The sequence below is a fragment of the Penicillium vulpinum genome, assembly GCF_028829585.1.
Source record: "Penicillium vulpinum strain IBT 29486 chromosome Unknown utg000001l_segment0_segment0, whole genome shotgun sequence".
Classification (NCBI taxonomy): Eukaryota; Fungi; Ascomycota; class Eurotiomycetes; order Eurotiales; family Aspergillaceae; genus Penicillium; species Penicillium vulpinum.
The window spans coordinates 6479987-6503351 of NW_026643241.1; the positions used below are offsets into that span (position 1 = coordinate 6479987).

Consider the following 23365-nt stretch of genomic DNA (forward strand, 5'->3'; position numbering starts at 1 on the left):
GCATTGACCGAGATTCCATTGTTGCTCACATGCATTCACCGCGTGCTCAAGATATTTGAAACGTCTCAAGAGTTGCGCCAGTGGGGATTAGAGCTCTATATCAGCACGCTCGGAATTATCCATCACATTATAAATTGGTATAAGCAGAAATCAATGGGTATTTATACAATTTTCATGGATAAATTAGCCTCTTTTATTGACTTTTTCTTACAGTGAAAGTTGCCAAAGCTATCCTTAAGCAAGAATCCTATGGAAGCAAGCTGAGCTCTCTGATTCAAGATCTACGAGACAAGTCTACTCGTTTTGATAAATCAGCTCAATTATCTTCCTATGAAATGGGCAAGGAAACAAATTTGGTGCTCAAAGCTCATGACATTCAATCAAGAAATGATCAGGAGACGCTCCTTAGGCGTTTGGACCAGATTCAGCTAAAAAGTACGGACAATCAACGTGATGTCGACTCAATAAAAGCTCAGATATCCAATCTGACGGCGGCAATATGCGAGAACTTTTTGGCCGCCAACAGTCGAGTGGACTTCAAAACACAACAAAGTTCGTGGAGAGCCTTCACATACTGCTAATATATATGTTAACCAATCGAAGTCAGAGGCCCAATCCTTCCATCAAACAAGATGGCTGTACACCAACGGACATTAAAACGTACCATCCACTGCTCAAATACGCATGAATATGAGGCTAACGTAATAGTAACATGATAGAATATCTGAGAGCTCAAGATAAAGCCCTCAAGGCGTTGGATTATGACAGTTCGATTGTCCCCCACGATATTGCAACTAGTGTGCAAGAAGTTTGGAGGCTACCCAGAGTTGACCAAGACCGCATACTCGCCATCATACATTCAACAAAGCTAAAAAGCTGGATTATCGCGGCCCAATCTTCCGCACTGTTTATCAACTGCAATTCTAATTCTTCGGGTAGTGAGAAGATCTCGTCATTCACGCTCGCGAAACTGGTAGAATCAGTGGTCTCATACGACAGCGACCATACCATCTCCCTTTCCTGGTTCTGTGGCGCACATCGTGGCCGTGGAGATCAAGAAAGAGGGGTTGTTGGTCTAATGCGAAGCTTGATCTCTCAGCTTCTAATCGCTTATCCAGAGTTCGACGTACAAACACTTGGTCGAATATCACAGGTACAGCCTGGAGACGTTGATGCCCTATGTGAGATATTTTATCACTTGGTTCATCAACTTTCATCAGAAATTGTGGTCTTTTGCGTCATCGACTCAATCACAACTTTCGAACTTGGCACAACTTACCTCGACGAAAGTGAATTGGCAGTCTCACAGCTTGTCCAAATTGTACAAGCGAATACGTACAGCTGTGTTTTCAAACTTCTGTTTTCAAGCCCTCGAAACAGCCGAAAGCTGTATAAATTGATGCCGAGCCAGAGTGATGTTATTTGGGTACCAACTCGGGTTCCGCCTTCAGGGGGATTTACATCCGCAAAATGGCAAACCGATGTCAGTGAGAGAATAAACCGGTATAATCCATAAACATCATCCAGAATAATTGATCTTCTTATCAGTGTACTTGAAAATGAAGTCTTGAATTTAGGAGACAGCTTTGCAATGTAATTGTATTATTCCAATCTATTCGTCAAGTCTCAAAAGAGACTGAACAGAGATAACGAATTCCTCCCGCGTCATTTTCCCAACGGCATTGTACTCTTCAATTTTGTCCAAATCCTCGTCATACTTACACAGGTCGTTCATCTTCCTTTCGATAAAGTCCTTCACTTCTGCAGTATCCCGAAGCTTTTTCAACGCTTGATCCAATATTTCAGGCCCTGTTTTCCCCTGTAATTGTGCATAGGGAAAATTGGACATATCCAAAAAGCCACAAGAGAGGAGCATATGGAGCCACATAGCCCCTGAGTCCATCGACCATTGAACAAGAGTGGAGACTTCTTCATTTCCTAATGTCTTTGACTCTTCTTCAGCTAAAATACGGACGAACATATCAAGGCACTTGAAAAACCGGTTATTAAGCTCAGGTGGCTTTCCCATCTTGAAATCCCACTCTTCATTGATGGGCCGATCATAAAGGAGCCACCAAGGCGCCGAGCAGAATAGTTGCGCTGGCCCCGCGTACACCCATTCTAGATCTACTATCCCGACGATAGTAAGATCTTCAGAACTTTTAACGATCATATTGGCGAGGCCAAGATCATCGCAAATAAGCTTAAATGGGCCTTCGTTGAACTCGGTAGCGATCATGTCGGGAATCAAAGATTCCAAACCCTTCAACGGTATGTATCAAAGTCGAGCATTTGTCTCTCCAGCAACTGAATTCAGTTGATTTTGGAGCTGTTGCCAGTCTTGCCCGAGAACATAGTGAAAGTATTGTCGAGTTGTAGAAAGTTTCTGGTTTTGATTGTCTATAAGGTTATGCGGGTCAGAAAATTGAGGAGAATTCAAAGCATCAGAATGTGTGATATGTACCAAAAGTGTTTATCCCTCCTGTTTGTAAAATATCATGAGCTTTCCATGTGAGCGGACGTGTGGGTACAGCAAAATTGGTGGTTGTTGTAGGCAAGCTACCAATCCGATAGAAGTCTATTTTGAATAGTTGCAGCATGATATTGGCCATCTGCCTATAGATCAATTCGATTGTATCGTCGGGAAGATGTCTCTTCAGCACCTGCGAACCACTTTCAATCAGAACGTCTTTGAGACATACACCCTCGATGAAAGTCATCAGAATAAACGGCCCTAGATTGAGGGGACTTATATCAGCTACCCCCCAGGCCCAAACTTCTGGAACAGGTAGAGCCGTTTTTTGGCGGATAAGACGAAGGGCCTCAACTTCCATGGCAACTTTTTCATCTGCATGTCTGCTGGAGACACTGCTAACGCGAGGGATGCGGAGTAGTCATACAGCGCTATCTTCAAACACAACTTTCTGAGCAATGTTGTAAGACCCATTCAGAAAGTAACCCTCTAGGCGGCACCCCAGTCGCTGGGGATGCAAACTTGAAACCCAGGCGCAAAAGCTTCCGTCAGAGCGGGCCTTTAGGACCTTTTCAAGCCAGATCTCCTCTTCGGCCTCGTGTAGTAAGTCAAGACGTTTATCATAGTCCATAATTGAACAGGAGTAGCATGGTAAGTGGGATATAAACAGTAGCAAGGGCTAGGGCGGCGCGCGTTTTATTGACCCGGTAACGTGATTTTTCACCGCCGATTTCGGTACTACCTAATGGTATGTATGTATTATTTGTAGTAGATTTAAATAGGTATACCTAGGTATCTGGGCATTTGGGCATTACGCTTCTAAAAGAGGCTTACTAGCTGTGTTTTTGATAGTATCCTCATCAGGTATACTGGAGATGATCAAGATGTCTCTTGAACTAAATTTCCTAAAGGTTTCATCGTACAGGTATACGCGGTATATATGCAGCTAGCCCCGTAGCAGTATACCCTCTAGAAGCTTGCGTCGGACTGGAGACCAAGATAATTACCGGGAGATACAATTAACGCTCGGAGAGAGATTTCAGGATCGATAGGCAACACTTCTGTAGTTGGCGAAAAATGTAGATTTCTCAGAGAACCGAATTACCTAGCATAGAAAACAATGACCATTTACCTGTCAATCCGTCAGGTCAACAGGCTGTTGTACTGACTTCTTCCCCTGCTTCCTCTCCAAAGTGAGATCCATCATCATCTGTCTCACTAATGGCAGTGGCAGGGCTAGGTAAGTAGTTATATCACGCTTCCACCACGTGATGCAATCTCATCCATCAAGGTGTCACTTTTATTTTGCTAAGTCGCCATTCCAGATCCCAGGCTGCAAAATATCAAACTCGTCAAATATTTCTGATGGTACTTCCAACCGTGTGTGTGGGACCATGTTGAAATAGGGAGCGACGGTATTCTGGGATTGTGTTTCATTAATCGGCTGGTTAAAAGAAGCAAAAGCATCTGCGGCGAAATTAGAAGTGATCGGATCTGACAATTGCGTTGGGAAGACTGAATCGTCTAATGCAACATGTGGCTGTATTCTATCTTCCTCCTGTTTGTCCCGACGAGATGATGCTCGCATCATAAGTCGTGATAACGGTCGCCACAAAGGCTTGTTTTGTCTGAACGCGTGTATTTGCCATTCTTTGAAAATTTTAGACACTGACAACCACGCACGCTCCATTTCCAAGTTGTCCCGGCTGTTGCATAGTTCAGCCAGAACATAAGCAACGGCATACCAGGGAGTATGTGCTTGCAAATCCCATTTCCATCTTGTGACTCTGATATCAGTTTGAAAAAGGTGCGAGAGTTCAACCACTTCGATGGCTTTAAGCAGAATCTTGCTTTGTATGTTTTGTGGTAGCGATGCAATGCTTTTTGTTTTGTCCAATGGCTGGTAGATTATAAGCGAAAGTTTGGCGACAGCTGTGCTGACAAGTTTGCTGCAGGCCCATTGCAGGGGATTCGTTGTATCAAGATGGCGGACATAACGCTCATTGAGACGCCTATCAAGGTCATGGACAAGCGTTTGGCGCTCTTCAATTGTCTGTAAGGCAGGGCAGGGACTCCCTGGGAGATAGTAGGTCAATCGGCGCGTGGCCAAAGCGACTTCACATTGAAGAAGAAAATATGTCAAGCTAGTGTAGCCAGCAAGTTCGTAGGGCATATTCTTGAGGCCAGGGCGAATGTCCTCGTCGTTGATGTTCAACGGGATTTGGGTGTCGTAGAACACATCATGAATCATTGGGTCTGTGCCTTGATCTTCTGCAGTTTGAACATCCAGAATGCAGATACTCCACCATAGGCGACGGCGCATCTCGATTTCGAAAGGTTCTAGATCGAATGCGGAACCATCCCGATGTAAGCCCAGGCCTGTAGCTAGACGGATCACGATGGAAGTCATTGTCCATACAACCCGCATCTGCTCCAATGCACGCAAACTTTTCAGATAAAGGACAGCGGCCTGGATTACAATCAAGCTTTTAGAACTGGTGAGATCTGCTCTAACAAATGCCTGTTCAGTAGCAAATCTGAAGTGGCTCGTCACTGCTTCTTTCGTATCTCCAAGTTCAAAAACACATTGGTCGTCATTCATGCTCACGGAAGCTGAGAAGTAAATAGCAAATAGAAGACATTCAGAAGCGCTGTCCAGGGACCCAGGATCGAGGTGGGATCTATAGAAGACCTCTTTTACAGTTTCTGGGTGTAGGATCATAAGTAGCGGCGCTACATTGCGGTGATAGTTGTCCCATAGTCTCAACAGCTGCTCTGTCTGTGGATGATAGTTGGCCAACGTATGTGCCACAGAACTAAAGCCGAAGAGAAAACAGTCATAATGTTTATTGCCGTTGTGGCCATTATCCGGAGAGAGATATTCATCACTATGTGGAGATGAAGGTACCAAAAGATCGTGCAGTTCATCTATCTTGAACCAATGTTAGCAGCGGATACTGGAGCAAGGGCAGATAAATAGGAGCATACCTGGTCACTCAAACTCGCCCATAGCCGGTTGCTTATGTATCGAGAGGAACCATTGTCAACTATCAGCCGTCCAAACTCTTCTGGAGAACCATGCTTGTGTCGAGTTGCTCGGGGATCTGTGCCATCGAAAGGGCACTTCTCCATTACTGTGATTGTGTCTTCGCCAGCTGCATCCGATGGTGGGTTTGGTGTCTCCAGGTGTATAGGATGCCTGATATTTTTGACTACGTCTTCCAGCCGTTTTAGACGATTGATGACATCTATTTCACGCGGTTTGCTTGCCCTCTGGAATTTTCTTCCAGATGTGGGGAAGACACAAGCCATTCCTGTTTTGACACAGTTGGAGCATGGGTCCCTCCTATTGCACTTGACCTTCCTGCGGCGACATGTTACACAGCTCAGCTGCAGCAGCTCCGGTAATCGAGTCGATGGCGCCGCGAGGATTTGTTGCATCGTGCGTAATCCGTTGTTGTATTGGCTTGAGTCTCCACTGTATTCAACCATGTCGCGAAGCTCTCGTTGCGGTGGTGTCACTTGATCAAGCGTCGTCGTAGGTATTGAGGAAGAGTCACTGACTCTGTTGTGTGTGTAGATTGGAGTACCAGATCGTGGAATTGCAGCCATCTGTTGGGCTAGATAGGGTGTAAAGGGTGGAAAAGCCATGCCAATACTATGGCGATGAGAGGAGGAAACCCAAAAATTTTAAGACGAAGAGTGACTTCATTGCAGATTTGCCACGTGAAGAGTAGGTGGATGGAACTTCGGGTATTTGCCTGGGGAATTCCATGGCTCCAACGTGCAGTTACGTAACCGGGAGGCCCGGCTCTAACGGGGACGGCCCTGGTCCATCGTCTTATCTGATCTTCCCTATTGCGCTAGTTTCTTTATCAGATTGCATGAAAAACATCCATATGTGGGAGTTCTATTCTGCCTTTTTCACAAAATAAGTAAATTTGATAAACTGATCGTGCTTAATATATTCTATAGGTTCACTTGGAATATAGATTAAAACTTCGTTCAGTGGATACCACATTTCGTTCATACCCCTATTTCACATGGCTTTATGACTCGCCAACTCCCACCGATCGGTTTGGGAGGTACATCGCCTCCAGTGAATCAGGACTACTCAAATTTGATGCTTTTCAGGACTTCATGACAGTTTCACGAATTCTAGGTCTATTGCAAGTACTATGTAACGACATTATAAAAAGAAATAACATAAAATGAACAGTACGAGGAACACAGCATTAGGTGGTCTCAGTTGCTCTTTCCACTTGCCTAGAAGAGCGGTTCGAACCCCTTCCAGGTGTCCTTCGTGGCACTGGTCCCGATGGCTCGATAACTGCCCAGCCCTCCAAAATATGCTCTCACACCCACCGCCTTTCCAGGGATATTACCTCCAGTGAACCAGGAGGTTTTCAACTTGTTGAAGAGGCTCCCTTTGGCGGCGTCCTCACATACCTGATCCCATTCATCCGCTGATTCCTGGGTGGCTTCAACGATCGCGTGGGAGCCATGCCTTTCCCTAGCTTCCTCCGCTCGCTGGATAGCATGAGTAATAAACTCAACACTAGCTTCCACAGCTGGCACAACATTTCCGAATGCACCCTTCGGACCGTTCACTATGAACATGTTAGGGAATTCAGCGACGAAACTACCAAGGTAGGTCTTGGGGCCAGTCGCCCAGACATCCTTAAGCTCCCTGCCATCGCGACCCACGATGTTCACCCGAACAAGGTTGCCTTCTACTGCGTCAAAGCCGGTGGCGAGAACAAGTACATCAAGCTTATGCACGGTCCCGTCCTCGGTCCGCACGCCCTCAGGGATGATCTCTGCGATTGGGGTCTCCTTCAAGTCCACAATTGACACATTATCCCGGTTATATGTTTCGTAATAACCATCATTGGAGATTGGTCGTCGCGCACAGATCTCGTTAGGGATGAGTTTAGCTGCCTTTTTCGGGTCCTTCACAGTCTCGTAGATCTTCTTTCGAAGGAAATCGCACACCACTTCATTGGCTTTCTCGTTGGTGGTGATGTCACAGAAATGTTCAACCATGAAGCGCATCCCATTGCCATTGTTCCACAGGTCCTCCAGAAGCTGTTGGAGTCGCGCAGGATCCACAGAAAACAGTGGACGGTTTGACTCGACATATCCAAACCCAATCAGGGAGTTTTGGAGCTGCTTCCAAATCGTGTCGTAGTTCTCATTGACCCAGGCCCTGTACTCTGGTGTGACCATTCTGTCGTTGTTGGGCAGCGTGTACTGTGGGTGTCGAATAAATGCTGTCAAGGATTCAACATACGGGGCAATTTTGGTGATGATTTGAACACCACTTGCACCGCATCCCAAGACACCGACGCGCTTGTTCGTCATATCCAAGTCGTTCGGCCAATGGGATGTATGAGCGGCAATTCCTTTGAACATCGAGATCCCTGGAATGTCGGGAAGATTTGGCTTCGACAAGCTCCCCATTGCAGGAATAAAGTAGCGTGCTCTGAAGGTCTGTCCGGTACTGAGCTTAATCTCCCAGACATGAGACTCCTCTTTCCACACAGCCGACTGCATTTCGACGTTGAACTCCATGTACTTGCGGAGATCATGCCTCTTCGCGAAATGCCTCAGGTATTCGAGAATCTCAGGTTGTCGAAGATATCGGCGGTTCCAAGGGTACGTTTGCAAATCCTCTTTATCCCATGAAAAGCGATAGACAAAACTCTCTGTATCACTCAAGGCACCTGGATAGGTGTTCGTGAGCCATGTGCCACCGAGATCCGGGAGAGAGTCAATAATCTTGATAGAGAGCCCAAGGTTGCGCAGTGCATAGGCCTGGCCGATGCCACCAAAACCTGCACCAACGATGAAAACATCGACTTGTTGTTCCTGAGGTTTCATGATCTCGGAAGAAGATTGAAAGATATATGTATTTTGTCGGATATTGTACACAGCCAGGACGCATCCTGTATTTAAATACCCATTTCTATAACAATCTGATTCATACATCATGTACAAGTTCAGCATTGAGATCTATGTAGATGTCTTGGCCGTACCCACAACCTCGGACTTATCGCTTTCGGACTTTCGTTCCCTAGTCCGAGCCGACAACCACTTTTGTGTTGGAACATAGCGAAGGCCCACACCGAATAGTGGACTAGGAGAACACTGAATAAGGAGAAGCATATCTAGACTACGGGAAGTGAGCGTAATCCATTTGTTTTCACGCGAGGTATACGTCACATATACTGCCGGGGTCTCACTGATACACAAGTATCATTGATCGCTGTAAAAGGTCCACTAAGTAAAGTGCAATTTGCATATATCTGTTTTTCTAAGGGAATAGTCTGGTGGGATTGAGCGTAAGGGATTTCACATAGTCATCTAATACCAACTTGTCGATCATCTCACCTTAACTAGCTGTCGCCTTCGGCCTACTCGGACTTCGGACTCCGGGCCCACTTTGGTATGCCGTTCTTGCAGCCCCTATCATACAAAAAAAAAAGACAAAGAAAAGATTATGAGATCCTCTCATTGCTCGTCGCAGCAAACTTATTACCGCCTTATTCTTCGGATTAGATACAGCTTAACTAGTTATTTGTTCCTGGAGACGCGAGTCCCGCTTAACGTGAAAACGTGCGACCCCATCGTTCGCCAGTTGTGCGACAAGCCCATACTCCCAATCAAGATACCCTTGCATATCCTTGCGAGCATTGCTTGTTCCTTCGTACGGCCTTTTATACACGTCAATTGGCTGCGACAGCCACCGCGATTCGGTCTCGAGGGGATGGCCGGCAGCTACCCAGGCCGTCGTCCCTCCCACCAAGTAATAAACTTCTCGCGCGACTGAATTGCGCGCCTCGTCAATATTTATCGAGGCAAGGTCACCATCTGGCGAGGTGAGCACGATAGGGCCGTCGCCGTCGACAGCTCTCAAATCTCGGGTAAGTTCGGGCCCAGACGCAAACCATGCGCCCGGAATGTGGCCTTGGCGATAGGACGGGCTACGGGCGAGATCGATCACTGTAGGCCCTGTGGTATTTTGAAGGTCATTGATTGTGATAGCGCCACTCTTTGGAGGATAGAACGAAGGAATTTTAGGCAACAAAAGTCCATTAGGCACGAGGGATCGCTGTTCAAAGACATACACCTCCCATCCGAGCTGTAAGAGCCAGCTGGCTGTCATTCGTGCTCGCACACCATCCGTATCATATAAAACAATGCGAGCTCCTCGAACGCCGACCCATTCATCGGTGGCTTGTACCAATTGGCCACCAGGAGCATTGGAGAAGCCGGCTGGGTGGCCAAGGGCGTACTCCTCCGGATCTCTCACGTCTAGAAGGTACAGTGTTCGAACTTCTGACTCGGCAGCAAATTGAGCGAGCTGCTCGCCATCAATACAAGAGACGCCGACGTGATTCGCCCACGATTCAGCGTATTTCCGTGCCTTTTCCGATGCCTCACCCGAAGGCCGTGGAACCCGCTCTGTCTTTTCAGTCTCCAGTTCCAACCCCTCCAATGTCCACCCGATAGTCCCATTTCGAAGTGCAACTACTTTATTCGGGATTCCAGAATTGATCAAAGATTGGGTCCCAACAATACTCCGCGTTCGACCTGCACAGTTAACGATGACTGTGGTTTCCGGAGATGGTACAGCCTCGAAAAAGCGATACAAAAGTTCTCCCCCTGGACAGCTGCGGCCACGGGGAATGCTCATAGTATTATACTCCTCAAAACGTCTGGCATCCAAAACAACAATATCACCATCACGATTGAGAACATCATTGATCTCCCGCGCAGATAAAGATGGGGTGTGGTTGATGGATTCGACGAGCTCGCCAAACGCCTTAGATGGCACATTAACATCGCGATAGACTTCGCCAACAAGGGAGTAGCCGGAAAGCCCGCCTTTTAGAATAGAAACATCCCGATACCCCAGGGTTAATATCCGGGCAGTAGCCCGGTCTGCATAACCTTCACCATCGTCGTAGACAACAATCGGGGCGGACAATCGAGGAACTAGTGGAAGCAACTTCTTCTCGATTTCCGAGACTGGCACACTTAGTGCGAATAGAGGATGGGACTCGGAATAGGGGCCTTCTTCACGGACATCGAGGAGGGCAATTTCAAGGTTATTAACCCAATGCTGGCGCAAATCGCGTGCAGTTATAAATTTGGCCATTTTGCTGTTCTGGTCCTAGAATATGAATTCTCTGGTCATTTTGAGGGGGAAAGAATTATGGAAATAAGATAAATATTGGCAAAGCGAAACTGCACAAACTCTCGGGTGTTTTTTTTCTCGGAGGTTTTTAGACAAAGGAGAAACCCGCAAAGCACGATAGCTCCTTGATATTCAGAAACATATACTATCCTTGGGCTTTTATCATTTCCTACGTAGATGCATTGTCACATAATGAAGGATTGATGGATATCAACTTTTGCTCAACACGCTGCTTCTGTACCCCGCTCGGTTGACGCCATCCCAATGCAGGATGACCAATCCTGGAATTCCACCTGGAGATCAATCCCCGACCTCGGTCTTGTCTGGCTTGGACACATTCGACATAGTATGAATCCCAATCCACAGCGAAACTCGTGCGAAGCATGCCGTAAGCTGGGCCACTCTCCACCTAGGCAGTTTCCTGAATGTGTTACTAATGGAGAACAGGGTCACGGAAGCTCAGATGCTCAGGTGAAAAGAGCGGCTGCTCTCGCTGCCGTGGCTTAACATTGACTTGTAAATTCAAAGAGAAAGGAGTCCCTGGAAGGCCGAGAAAGCGCGTGCGACAGGAGCCAGACTGCGATTTGCCGAACGGAGAGGAGCGAATAGGATCGTCAACCTCCTCTCATTTCTCGTCCACTGTATCAGAGGCGACTTTACATCCTCATGATCCCGTCAATATGCCAATGGGTGCCGGTGAGTTCGACTCATTACCGTATGAGCTGTCTGGGAACTGCGGATTCCATTCCTCTCACTGGCAAATGCTTGGGAACGGCGATATTTGTTCCTTTCCTATAGAGTTGGTACAAGCATCACGTCAGACCGGATTGCACGGACCCGAGATACCACCAATATCATTAGACGCATACGTTTTTCCGATGTCGTTCTCACAGTCTTGTAAATGCGACGAAGAAGTTTCCGATCTAGTTCGGAACTTGAGCCGCGCGAATATGTCACACGATATTGTCCCGATGCTTCGCACAGGAGTGTTCCTCGCAGAGAAACTATTAGTCTGTTCTATGTGCTACGATGTGTCCAAACCGCCTCGATTGACGGTTCAAAATGTGCTCCTCATCGGTCAGCTCATGTTTGAAATAACATCCGGCTACCAAAAGTACCTCCACTGGCTGAATAAACACTGTACTGAGCTCGATGTCAGGAACGAGACGAGAACCGTCTATCTTGACTCTGGGCATGGAATCCCGTCAGAATTCAATTTGCAAATTAGCGGCGAGAAACTCAAAGACCTCGTTGTGCACGGCCTCCAGACGGATACCGAACGGCTGTTGGTGCTGGGCAAAAGGTTTGCGCAGCGACAACGCAGTCGCCATATGGCGGGCCATGAAGCTTGCCCCAGTTCTGAAGGTCATTGTCGGAGGAAGGAGGATGCTGTTGATCATGACCCGCTCGATCTCTGCCCACATGATCCGGTAGCGCGGAAGTTGGTGCCTTGTTTCCGTATCGTTGATGAGGTTCGCGGGATGATCAAGCAAGTTGCAGATGCCGTTGTATGACACCCGTATTTATGACTTGTTCTTTTAATCTTGGAAGGTATTTCTTGAAGGCCATGAGCGCTTGGCATGGTACATCGGTTGCCTACTTTGGTGGGCCCGGCCTCCCTTTTATGAATTTTTACGTATCAACAATAAGGAAACGGTGAAACAACATTCATTTAGTCACAGTTTTTATCTAGCTTCTACACATAGATTCTACACTGTGGCAACTATTCACTTTGGGCTTTCCACAGGACGAAGGCAATTGCCCAAGTCGGCAAAAGCATGAAGATGTGATTTCAACGTCCGCCTCCACAAGAGCAAGGGAAAGTTGCTTCTTGATAATATTTGCCTCCGCGTGGCGACCCAAAAGTTGAAGGCATTCGTGATAGCCATGCAGAGCCCAAACATTATTCGGGTGTTGATGGGCACGTTTGGGTGTTGGGGAGAGTCCCAAATCTTCCGCGTAAGCCTGTGCAGCTTGCTCAACTCTACACTGTTCCAATGAGAGAGCTGCATATGCATGCCGAGCTGGAAGCATCCACCCCCATGGCTCTGCGAAAGGCAGCTCATCTTCCAGGGTAATAGCCTCCCGTAACCTGCAGAATGCTTCATCATAATCGCCTCTTCTATACTCAATTTCGCCGTCCAGCATAGCAGACGCTACTTTGAGAATGTCGGTGATCTTGTTGGGGAAGTCGAGGCGTGTGGAGGGGACAAGCCTAGAAGCTAATTTGAAAAGTTCTCGCTCCTTGTCGGCTTTTTCAAGCTCAGATGTGGCTGCATACGCGATAGCCTTTCCATAGTGTCTCATAACATTTGTGACACAATAAAGATGCTTGTCTTCCAGTGGTTCGAGTTTCTTGAGCTCTTCCCACATTCCAAAGCGAATAAACACATGAACTCTAACAGCCTTGAAGAATTCCATCCAGTTTGCAAGCGCAGGTGTTTCGACCCGAAGAATCTCTTCTGTAATAGTCGCCTCCATTCTATTTGTCGCTGATAATGCTGCCTTTGATTTCCCACCAAGCATCGCGGCATAGATGAGGGAGTGATAGTCGTGTAGACGGTAGTAGCTGTAGAATGTCAAGCCGCCATTCTTTTCAAAGTATCTGTCATCTGCGACGGTCGCTTTCAGATTGTATTCCACTGCGCGACGATAATCTCCCACAAGAACATCGATATGGGCAGGCATGTGGAAGGTGTGACCTGTATCGGGAAACATTTCGCGGATCATCTCTGCTGCCGGCAAAGCAGCCTCGGGAGTCGCCGACATTTCCATCAGGTGGATATACATATGCGCGGGACCTGGATGTAGTTCGACCTTCGGCATCTTCAAGGCCCGATCGAGCAGATCTTTCACTTCGAACACTGGGGAAGATGGTATCGGAAGCCCCGTGGAGGCGTCGTATAACTTTCGTGGAGCACAATTCATCAATGCATCGGCGAAGAGTGTGAGAATGTCGAAATCTTCGCGTCCGAAACTCGCATATACCTCTCTCATAGAGTCGGCGTACGCTCGGCTACATCCGGCAAGATCCCTACCTGCATCATCATTGGGGTAACGCTTTGTGAGAGCCTTGATAAGCGCTTGCTCCCAATCTGATGCATTGTTTGCCCGCCTCAGCGCTTCTTGAGAAAATATATAACACTGATTAATCGCATTGAGCTTATCTCTTTCGTCGAACAACGCCCATGTTTTGTTGTAATTGGAGCCTGAGCAGAAAGATATCCCCCAATAGGCCATGGCGCAGTTCTCGTCGTGCGCGATTGCCTGCTTGTAACAGGCAATTGCTTCATCATGATTAAAGCAATATGTCCAGACAAGCGCTCTGTCGAACCATATCTGGGCTTCTTGGGAATTGGTACTGACTTTGCGAGTCAGTGTTCCCAGATCAAAGTAGGGATCGCTCGAAGCTCTTGGCGGTTGCGCGTCAAAGGAGTTCATATCCAAATCTTGATGAGCCGAGTACCTGTACGTCAGAACCCTTTCGAATAAGGAATAACCTTGAATCTAAAAGTACACATGAAGAAGTTCCCACAAATTTTGAGGGGTATGTATGGAGTCGGAGGGTTTTTCTTAGCGGAGAGATCGCTTGATTTTGATTCGACCCTCGGACCTTTTGGTAAGTGCATGGCTCGGAGTATTTATTGAGTCTTGGGCTAACTAACATCGCGAACTTCATTTCTTCTAGCTCCACGTCTTGTGTGTTTTATTTACTGGACTTTTGTCATGAAGGAGTTGGGCTTGGTCTATGATCTAGAGCCTATATACAGGGTGTCCCGAAATTTATCTAGGCTTCTCAATAGCGCTTTCCTTAATGACTCTTCAAGTCATTGTCCACAACATCTTCCAAAATTATCTCTCCTCTTTTTTCCGCCGCAATTTTAGCTAGCTTGAGTCGCCTTGTATCACGCTCCGTATCCCAAGTCACCCACCACGTCACCAGCGTCAAGATCGCGCAAATACCCACAAGACCCATGGCCACAGAGAATGGCACTGTGTAGTGTGGTGCATACATGCTTTGAAATAACTGAGGGCCGATGGCACCTCCAATTTGGCCATAGCTGTTGACGAATCCAATAGAGAAGGCGGATCCCGTAGCCCGGGAAGTAGTTTGTACGCGCCATGGCCTATCATCACGTTGTGAGCTATACACTTTTGATTGGGTTAGGACATAGAAAACTCACCACATAACAGGATACCATCCTGCAGTCAAGGCATTGCCGATCAATGTCACCGCGTAGATTGCACCATTACTCGGATAGGCAACAAAAACGCCGTAACAGATTATAATGATGAGAAGGAATGAAAGTGGGTATAATGGCCGGGGTATCCGGCTGCGATCTGCTGTGATACCTGTAGCCGCAATGAAGAGGAGACCGCAGACCGTAATAGGGATATTGAGGAGTTGGGCTTGAGCAATGCTCCTGAGAGACTGTCAGCAATTCTCTTTGAGGTAATCATTGCCTTTACAACTAAAGGCGGAACTTACGTGTAACCGAGGTTGGCAATGACTGTTGATTGATAAAAAGTGACGCCGTTGGTTCCAACAGTAAAGGTAGCCCAGATAAACGTGAACAGCCACAGTCTCCGATCTTTCAGGGACTCGATAACTTCACGTAGCTGAAAGTTTTGCTCATTTGCACGAGGAGCATTAGACGGCAGTCGAGCCTGAATAAATTTCTTCTCCCTTTCAGTCAACCATTTGGCTGTCTCAGGGACTATTGAATTTTCTTATATTAGCGACTGGTGTTTTGATGACGAAAAGAAGGCCCCTTACAGTCAGGGAGCAGGAACCAAATCACAGCTCCAAAAATAACAGTTGCAATACCTTCTGTAAGGAACAACCTAGAACAATCCAACTTGTTAGCAAGTATTCGAAAATAGGAGTGCATCAAGGATCGGGCTACCATTGCCATCCGGAAAGCCCGCCTGCGCCAGATGCATTATCAAACGCATAGGCAAGAAGGCCACCGAAGATACCCGAAACATTTCCACAAATATCTTTGAATCATGAGTCAGTAACATTTCAAGCAGCGTAAGACAATTTGGGAGTAAATCGTGGGAAACTTACAGAAATAGAGTAGTCTCAAAGACATCTCGTCCGGGCGATACCAGTAAGTCATTTGGAGAATGACACCCGGAAACTGTCCAGCCTCGGCCTATTGCGTTGTCAGCTTACTTCGCCGGTAAATAAGTTTATGTGTAAATGTCTTCTGAAAATCATGAGACCTATTAGGCCGGAAACGTACCACACCCAGCAAGAACCGTGTCGTATATAAACCGCCCTTATTCTTCACAGCAGCATTGCACATAAGAGCGATGCCCCAGCTGATCATTATCCTCGACTGCCACTTTGAAGGAGAGAACCTCTTCAGCAGTAAATTTGAGGGTGCTTCTAACAAAATATATGGGACCTGCCAGGGCACGTTCATGATTAGTGACATGTCGCGGGGCCTGGGTCAAGACTTGGTCAAACTTGCATAGTAAAGAACAGTCACGAGATTGTACTCGTTAGATGTGATTCCGAGTTGTGTCATGATGTTCTGATCCGTTCCTTTGTTCATGATTCGAGCATTGGATGCCTGCAAGACTGTAAGTTATCATGTAACACATGGATATCTTTGATGGGATGGCTCCAAATACACACGTTGTTGCTGTCCAGATTTTTGAACATAAAGATAAGTGAACAAAGCGTCATCAATCGCCAGTCAATCTTGCGTAGTAGCTTTTTCTCTTCTTCTGCTGTAAGCAGTGTCCTACCACTCATAAGCTCCGGATCGTAACCGTCGATGTTTTGCTGGTTCGATGATGTCGGTGCAAAATCTTCACCACGTCTGGCAAAATGAAGCTCATTATTGGCATCGCTGCCGCTAGTTGAAGAAATATCAGTGGCCGTGGTCCTGCCCAGGTCTTTGGATGAAGTGCGCCCGTTTTCTTTGTCTGCCATCGTCACAATGTTACTTTCGACAGTACAAAGCTGAGAAAATTACCGCTGGTAGTCCCAGTTAAACGTGAGCAGTTATTACTAGCTATCTATATCTTTCCTTTATCAGACTGGAAACCCTCCGAGAGTATTAAGCTTAGACCAAGCTCAAAAGCCAGACAACAGAAATTGTATCATAGTCCAAAAGTATTGCAAATGCTACGGCCTAGGCCACACTATCAAGATGGTAAATCGAAAATAGTGTCGATGGGATTTTGATCTAGACGGAGACATTTTATTCGATTACTGTTAGAATCAATTTGCTATTTTCCGTCAATGATGCGGGGATTCGGGATCGTCGTGTAATTAATGGATTCTCATTATATTTCCTGGAGAAGTGCGTTGCCAGACTATGTTGTAGGGTTTTTCAATATTATACCGTTAACTCCTACGAACGGAGTGTTGAATTTGTGATTTAGTCATGGCACAGTTCCCGATCACGCAAACGGAGGATATCATGATGAGATCTGAAATATATGTGGCGCAAAGCGGAGGAAGCGGAGGTCCACTTGCACGCGCATCGACAATCTTACTGACCTTGTATATCAACCCCATGAGCTATTAGTGGAATGGAGCTAGAAATTGCCCGATTGGAATAAATTCAAGAGAACAAAGGTCAACCGCAAATATACTGCGAAGGCAAGGATATTGCGATCTTGATAAACCACCCCATCTCCCAGATATAATGCAATGCAATTCCTACCATTGTCTCCATAACACGAACACCTTGGCCAAATCGTTGTGATTCTATTCATATTTGTCTTATATTTTCTTCTGATATTTTTTCTAAGCTATGGCAGCGATTGCTCAATCACCAGCCTCGGTTCCTACAGGATATGATATCCCGACTTACAACCAGATCCCAGAGACTTCTTTTGATCGTAAGACTTTTGTGTCCTCATTCATGCTCTACTTTGAAGTCCAAGATTAGTGAGACCTAGACCTGAGACGCCATGGCTAATGTGTGTTTTGTACGTAGTGGACTGGGCGGACCTCGCCACCTTGGATCTGTCTCTGTTTGACCAACCCGGTGGTAAAGAGCAATTAGCCAAGCAGCTCTTCAAGGCTATACAGAATATAGGTCAGTGCTATATGTATAATCAAGCTCTGTTTTCTATGCTTGTAATACTTATCTGACTTTAGGCTTCTTTTATATTACCAACTTCGGTCTCTCACAGGAAGATGTTGATCGCCAATTCTCTATTGGCAAGGAGATATTTAAGCTGCCAATAGATGAAAAGCTCAAGTTTCGTGCGGAGCTTGAGAAAGGTGGCTACAATGGCTACAAGCCAATGGGTCTCCGGGTAAGTTGAAACCCAATAATATATGGCGAAAAGCAATGGTCTCTAATATTGTACCTTAGGAAATCATTCCGGGTGTTTATGACAACACAGAAATCTACAACATCCCGAAATTCATCCCGGCTCTCGAAATTCCCCAACCTGGTATTGTGAATCACAATCGCCCCATCATCGAGGGCTTCGCACGCCATATTCATGACCAAATTGCGAGCAAGCTTCTTACGCTCTTCGCCATTATCCTCGAGCTACCTGAAGACTATTTTCTAAAGGTGCATCGCTATGAGGAGAAGAGCGATTGCCACCTACGGTACATGAAGTACCATCAGCGTACAGATGAAGAAAATGAGAAGGCCGGCGGGATTTGGTCCAAAGGCCATACCGACTTTGGCAGCTTGACCTTGCTATTCCGCCAACCCGTTGCCGCGCTGCAGGTTCGCACACCGGAGGGCGAGTGGAAGTGGGTAAAGCCGTATCCCGGGAGCATCACGGTAAATCTTGCGGATTCGCTCCATTTTCTCACCAATGGCTTCCTCAAAAGCAGTATTCACCGAGTCGTTGCACCACCGCCGGATCAGAGGAATGTAGACCGCCTAGGTGTTTTGTACTTTGTTCGACCGGAGGATAGCCTCGAGCTGCGCCCGGTCGTGAGTGAAGTTTTGAATCGCTTGGGATATGATCGGACGACTGATAATAGTGCGGTTGGTATCACTGCTGGTGAGTGGGTGAAGGCGAGAGTGGCCAAGGGAGTTGACAGAGGTGTGGCTCGGAGTGAAGTCGGGGATCAGCCTATCATTGGAGGTGTAGTAGCAAAGTATTATGATTAGAGTCTACATATTGATGGTCTTTTTGCCCAGGTGGCGTCTTAGTATATTAGTTTTTTTTTTCTTTTCATATGAGTCGCGGCTTCCTCGACAGTCTCGGCCTTTGGAGGAAAGAGGCGGCTTGGGCCCAAAACATTTTCTTCCGTGTGCTTCTCTCCTTCAATCTTCTCAAGTCATACTTACACATTATCCAATATCATCCGAATTCGAAGAAGTATTCTGAGATTTGTTTTAGCAATGGCCACCTCTATTTCCTCATAGTTATATGAATGCAAGGTTTTGCTTTTTCGGGGTGATTTATTATCCCCTCATACAAGGAACCACCCAGGCAAGTTGAAATATTGCCCTACGGGCAGAGCCTTCCCAATTATCAGCTCAATGATTCATACAAGGATAGAAATTTATCTTCAGATATGAATTATAAGAAATCAACCTATCCTCTTCTTCCTCTAGCATATCCGCAAAGCACACCAGTGTTTCAAGTACAAATCAAGTGCAGCTTGTGCAGTGCGGATTTCCCCTATCCAACAACCTAGTATGATTTCTCCTCTGAATAGGTTAGATACATCCGGAAAATTCTGGGTTTTGTACAGTGCTTCAATCTCATGATCCACCAAATGTTGTCGTCGGATTTGAGCTTTGATGATATCCGGATCTTCCGATTTGGGTCCAGAGAGTTCGCTGTATGGAGCCTCACCAGCAACTAGCTCGTAGAGAGTAGATCCTAGAGCAAAAATATCGGATATTTCGGTGTTAGGAAGTTCATAATCTCGTGGCAAGCAGTGTGATGCTTTTTCGTAGCCCAGTGATATATGACCAGGGCATTGCGAAGAGTTAAAATCACCAAGTCGTAGATCCAAATTGTCGTCAATGAAAAACTGCCGCAGGGCGAGATCAGAATGGATAATGCCATAACTATGAATAACGATAACAGCTTCCAAGATCTGCTGGTACCATTTAGATCGAAGCTCCGGGCTGATCGAGTTCTCCTGGCAATATTTCACAAGGTCACCATATGGGTAGTATTTAATGTCAATGTAGTCGGATATGCCCCTTGATAGCCATTCAGCAATCCGTGCATGAGTACCGAGAATGCCATATATCATAGCTTCACGGATTATAGGTCGCCTGTCTTCTTCACTCTGGCTACGAGGAATTTTCCTGATAATTTTATCATCCAGAAGATACACTTCAGCGAAAATTCCAATGATCAAGAGCTTGTGGTTATCCGGGCGTTGAGAGGCTCGTCGAATAGTAATGTTCGGTGGAATATGTTCGGATGATTGGGCATCAACCTAAAGTATAGGATTAGCGAGAGTCACCAAAGATTGCAAATTCCACCCACAGAATTTAAACGCTGCTCTTCATCATTCTGATGCTGCTGGTCTCCTTTTGGTGTAGTCGAAGCAAAAGCAATGAAGAGGTGTCGGAGTGGCCAGAGAATGAAGCTCGATATATTCGAGGCGAAGTGCCAAACTGTGCGCCAAAAAGACCATTCAAACCAGTGCAATGTGATTTTCATAGTGTAGGAAGGAGAAAACAATACATTCGGGAAAGGGGATGGAGAGAAATATAAATATGATCTGTCGTGTTATCAGTACAAGGAGCGTAACAGAGGGTATAGACCAAAGAGAGGCCTGAGTGTTCCGAGAGTACAGAAACCAAGGATGAAGACCCATCTGCTGATTATCAACCTTGTTCATTTAAATATTGAAGAGGGAAATGCTCAAGGCTGCGTGCTCTCAGACACGGGTCAATTCAGCATTCGCAATTCAGCACCCAACTAGCATACAAAGAGAACTAGGGGTACTCCCCAAGGAGTCAATTCAGAGAGATTTATGTGTATTCTCAATCTGTGCCTAGATATGACCCCACTAATACACAGCCATCTACATCATAGTTAGACTGAAAGTTCTGATTAATATATCTTTGAGAGTAACCTGAATAATGATGATATTCGTAAACCCATTTGCTAGCTTACGCTCACGGTTCTCAAAATTTCAAACATGGCTAATCGATATTTCAGCGCTGGTACGTAAAGTAATTCTATACAGTAAGAAATCAAACAACTGCCAAATTCGATACATCATGATGAATCAAGCAAAAATGAGATCTTGTCGGCCTGTTAAACTCTAGAAAGAGTAACGCGCAGTGCCCGGGGGGATAGGCTCGTAGCATCCCCATCATGATCCAATGCGAACTCGAACTCTGGGAGACCCACGTTGCCATACACCATGGAGTCAAGCAGAATCCACGAAAAGCAGGACCCAACAAGAGGCCCAGCATCTGATGGCATAGCAAGAGTATAGATAACAGCCAAGAAGGATATCCGCCCTGGGGTCTCGAGGCCACTAGGCTGCAGACGAATGCTTATCCCTGAGCGATCTGTTACTCCTTGCAAACTCATCAAAGTCTCGATCATGTCAACCGAGTTGCTGATCCATGCTGAGACTACCAAGCCAGCCCCGTCATCGGCTGTGATGGTGATTGACGAATTGGAGGAGTCATTCGTCAAGGCATATGTACCCCCGAAGCGTGCAAGAGCTTGATTTCTGGCGACGTCATCAAGTGCGGGAAGCATAATATCGGAAACCATCTCAGTGATTGTCGATGTCATCATGTGAGAGTTCCCACCGGCAACTAAGACCGTGATTCCGGCATTGTGATCTGGTGAAAGACCCATGGAACTGGAGTACAGTCCGATGTCCCCAGATTTAACGTACAAGTCCACTCGACGAGGTATCAAAAAGGTATAGATCTCCCAGGGAGCGCCCACGGAATTTTGCAAGGATGATGTGTGTGTTATCGGCTTCAGCCACCGTCTAGTCACGGCAGGGTCAACTAGACTACTAGAAAGAACGGCACGGCCAAATGTGGCCATATCTTTTGCGGAAGAGAATATCCCTCCAGCACTAGCAATTTGTGAGTTAGCTATGTATACATCGAACAGTCCATTAGCACTCACGGGGCTTCTTCGCCGATTTCATAACCAAACCAACTGAAAGTCTCATTGTAGGGAATCACTGCCAAGCTGGGGTCTGGGACTTGAAGACAGGACCGAGTCAAGTTAAGGGGCTTGATGAGACGGTCCATCAATATATCTTCATAGTCGCCTTTTGCGATTGACTCTAGTGCATAGCCCAAAATTTGATATCCTGCGTTCGAGTATATCGGTGTCTGTGAGGTCGAAGTCAAGGGATCTAACAAACCAAATTAGTGTTATGTCCAGTTTCAGCGGAATCACTCTACTCACGCGTTTTTAAAATACCACGGAAAAATTCTTGAAAAGATTTCTCCTGTCAGCCAAACAACTCGAGCGATAATTTAGGCAGACACAATTGACTTACCTTTCCTATCACAAGGATAATCACTCCCACAGGTCAGTTGCTCCTTTTCTGGAAGTGGGGGGAACCCCAGGGTTTGGAGAAGATCTGACTTGAATCCAAGATCTCCAAATGCATCTAGAACCCAAGTTTAGTTTCTTTTTCACATTGTGCGCTCGGGTTTTGATCATCATACAGTCTCTTGCAAGGCCAGCTTGGTGACTAGCTAGCTCACCAATAGTCACATCGCCCCATTGCAAATAATTGATTTTATCCTTTGCTTGTTTTGGCCTGTACTTTGTTTGCAGCTCAGGCACGTATTTCGAAATGGGCTCATGGAAGTACCGTGTTCCTTCCAAAGTCATGAAAAGAAACATGGTCCACAGCTTTGATATGCTACCAATGCGGAACATGGTATCCTCGTCTACCTTTTGAACCCCCACAGATCCAAACTTAACTGGATCATCTGTGTGGTAGAACTGGAATGCCGATTCTTCCTCTTCACTGCTATAGACCTGCGCTGCAAACGATATAGAAGGTAGGCTGCCATCCTCGATGGCTTTATTGAGCTTTGAAGTCAACTCCTCGGCTTTGCTGATAAAAATGGGATCCTTTGACAGAGCAGTAGGGGCAGGAAATGCCGGTCCCAGAAGAGGACATCCTGTTGTCTTGGTGGCTTTGGCAGAGAGGGCTAGTGCCGATAAAGTCCACAGCAAGCGCATGATGAATAGTAATCAATAGATTGGCTGATGAACAGATGTAGAGTCCTGATCCAACTGTTTTGAAGGGAAATGGTTCCATATTTGTAGGTCCCATCCTGGATTGCGGATGGAAAAAGCGGACATGAGCGATTTCCCATTTGCGGCCAAGGAATGTCTCGGGTTGCACGCACTCGGGCAATCATAGTTTCGAGTCTGAAGATGGAGTCAAACTCAAGTTAATTGAACACTTGTAGATTGGCATAACCACATACGATCAAATGCAGAGAGTGCGACAGCCCTAATATCGGAAACAAAGAGCAGGGCTTAATGAGCCCCACATAATTCATCTGAGCACTGTCCCGATATGAAACAATCCTTGCCATCCTAACCGCCCCAGCCATCCGAGCCGACGATTGATGTGTAGATGATTCTCACCGCTCGGTTAGAGGTTTTTTTTTCGCTGCGAGATACACATGATAGCTTGAAGCTAGCTTAGTTGCATGAGCTGATCTGTTGTTGCTCCGTCGTTGGTCTATCGTTTGTCGGACTTCTGTTTAACC

General features: G+C 46.4%; 12 protein-coding genes across 12 annotated transcripts; 2 read left to right on the forward strand and 10 right to left on the reverse strand.

Moving 5' to 3' along the window:
- Positions 1-1612: 1612 nt before the first annotated feature.
- N7479_002315 (uncharacterized protein) lies at positions 1613-2239 on the reverse strand (the record flags this gene model as incomplete). The annotated part of the gene is made up of 1 exon (XM_057250012.1): positions 1613-2239. The coding sequence occupies one exon, from the start codon at positions 2237-2239 to the stop codon at positions 1613-1615; it is 627 nt and encodes a 208-aa protein (XP_057114444.1).
- Positions 2240-2278: 39 nt separating this feature from the next.
- N7479_002316 (uncharacterized protein) lies at positions 2279-2834 on the reverse strand (the record flags this gene model as incomplete). The annotated part of the gene is made up of 2 exons (XM_057250013.1): positions 2279-2400; positions 2465-2834. 2 exons carry the CDS (start codon positions 2832-2834, stop codon positions 2279-2281), a joined length of 492 nt encoding a protein of 163 aa, XP_057114445.1.
- Positions 2835-2894: 60 nt separating this feature from the next.
- Positions 2895-3104, reverse strand: N7479_002317 (uncharacterized protein; the record flags this gene model as incomplete). Its single annotated transcript, XM_057250014.1, has 1 exon — positions 2895-3104. One exon carries the CDS (start codon positions 3102-3104, stop codon positions 2895-2897), a length of 210 nt encoding a protein of 69 aa, XP_057114446.1.
- A 669-nt stretch (positions 3105-3773) lies between these two features.
- On the reverse strand, positions 3774-6124 carry N7479_002318 (Zn(II)2Cys6 transcription factor; the record flags this gene model as incomplete). Its single annotated transcript, XM_057250015.1, has 2 exons — positions 3774-5405; positions 5462-6124. 2 exons carry the CDS (start codon positions 6122-6124, stop codon positions 3774-3776), a joined length of 2295 nt encoding a protein of 764 aa, XP_057114447.1.
- A 615-nt stretch (positions 6125-6739) lies between these two features.
- On the reverse strand, positions 6740-8356 carry N7479_002319 (flavin-containing monooxygenase; the record flags this gene model as incomplete). Its single annotated transcript, XM_057250016.1, has 1 exon — positions 6740-8356. The coding sequence occupies one exon, from the start codon at positions 8354-8356 to the stop codon at positions 6740-6742; it is 1617 nt and encodes a 538-aa protein (XP_057114448.1).
- Positions 8357-9041: 685 nt separating this feature from the next.
- On the reverse strand, positions 9042-10637 carry N7479_002320 (uncharacterized protein; the record flags this gene model as incomplete). Its single annotated transcript, XM_057250017.1, has 1 exon — positions 9042-10637. The coding sequence occupies one exon, from the start codon at positions 10635-10637 to the stop codon at positions 9042-9044; it is 1596 nt and encodes a 531-aa protein (XP_057114449.1).
- A 303-nt stretch (positions 10638-10940) lies between these two features.
- N7479_002321 (Zn(II)2Cys6 transcription factor domain-containing protein) lies at positions 10941-12190 on the forward strand (the record flags this gene model as incomplete). Its single annotated transcript, XM_057250018.1, has 2 exons — positions 10941-11064; positions 11124-12190. The coding sequence occupies 2 exons, from the start codon at positions 10941-10943 to the stop codon at positions 12188-12190; spliced, it is 1191 nt and encodes a 396-aa protein (XP_057114450.1).
- Positions 12191-12365: 175 nt separating this feature from the next.
- Positions 12366-14117, reverse strand: N7479_002322 (Tetratricopeptide-like helical; the record flags this gene model as incomplete). Its single annotated transcript, XM_057250019.1, has 1 exon — positions 12366-14117. One exon carries the CDS (start codon positions 14115-14117, stop codon positions 12366-12368), a length of 1752 nt encoding a protein of 583 aa, XP_057114451.1.
- Positions 14118-14487: 370 nt separating this feature from the next.
- Positions 14488-16012, reverse strand: N7479_002323 (uncharacterized protein; the record flags this gene model as incomplete). Its single annotated transcript, XM_057250020.1, has 7 exons — positions 14488-14803; positions 14861-15100; positions 15166-15394; positions 15454-15521; positions 15584-15677; positions 15748-15835; positions 15926-16012. 7 exons carry the CDS (start codon positions 16010-16012, stop codon positions 14488-14490), a joined length of 1122 nt encoding a protein of 373 aa, XP_057114452.1.
- A 1440-nt stretch (positions 16013-17452) lies between these two features.
- N7479_002324 (uncharacterized protein) lies at positions 17453-18784 on the forward strand (the record flags this gene model as incomplete). The annotated part of the gene is made up of 4 exons (XM_057250021.1): positions 17453-17540; positions 17639-17740; positions 17803-17963; positions 18023-18784. The coding sequence occupies 4 exons, from the start codon at positions 17453-17455 to the stop codon at positions 18782-18784; spliced, it is 1113 nt and encodes a 370-aa protein (XP_057114453.1).
- A 446-nt stretch (positions 18785-19230) lies between these two features.
- Positions 19231-20303, reverse strand: N7479_002325 (uncharacterized protein; the record flags this gene model as incomplete). The annotated part of the gene is made up of 2 exons (XM_057250022.1): positions 19231-20076; positions 20127-20303. The coding sequence occupies 2 exons, from the start codon at positions 20301-20303 to the stop codon at positions 19231-19233; spliced, it is 1023 nt and encodes a 340-aa protein (XP_057114454.1).
- A 603-nt stretch (positions 20304-20906) lies between these two features.
- Positions 20907-22826, reverse strand: N7479_002326 (serine hydrolase domain-containing protein; the record flags this gene model as incomplete). The annotated part of the gene is made up of 4 exons (XM_057250023.1): positions 20907-21693; positions 21747-21981; positions 22129-22242; positions 22301-22826. The coding sequence occupies 4 exons, from the start codon at positions 22824-22826 to the stop codon at positions 20907-20909; spliced, it is 1662 nt and encodes a 553-aa protein (XP_057114455.1).
- Between the last annotated feature and the right edge of the window lie 539 nt (positions 22827-23365).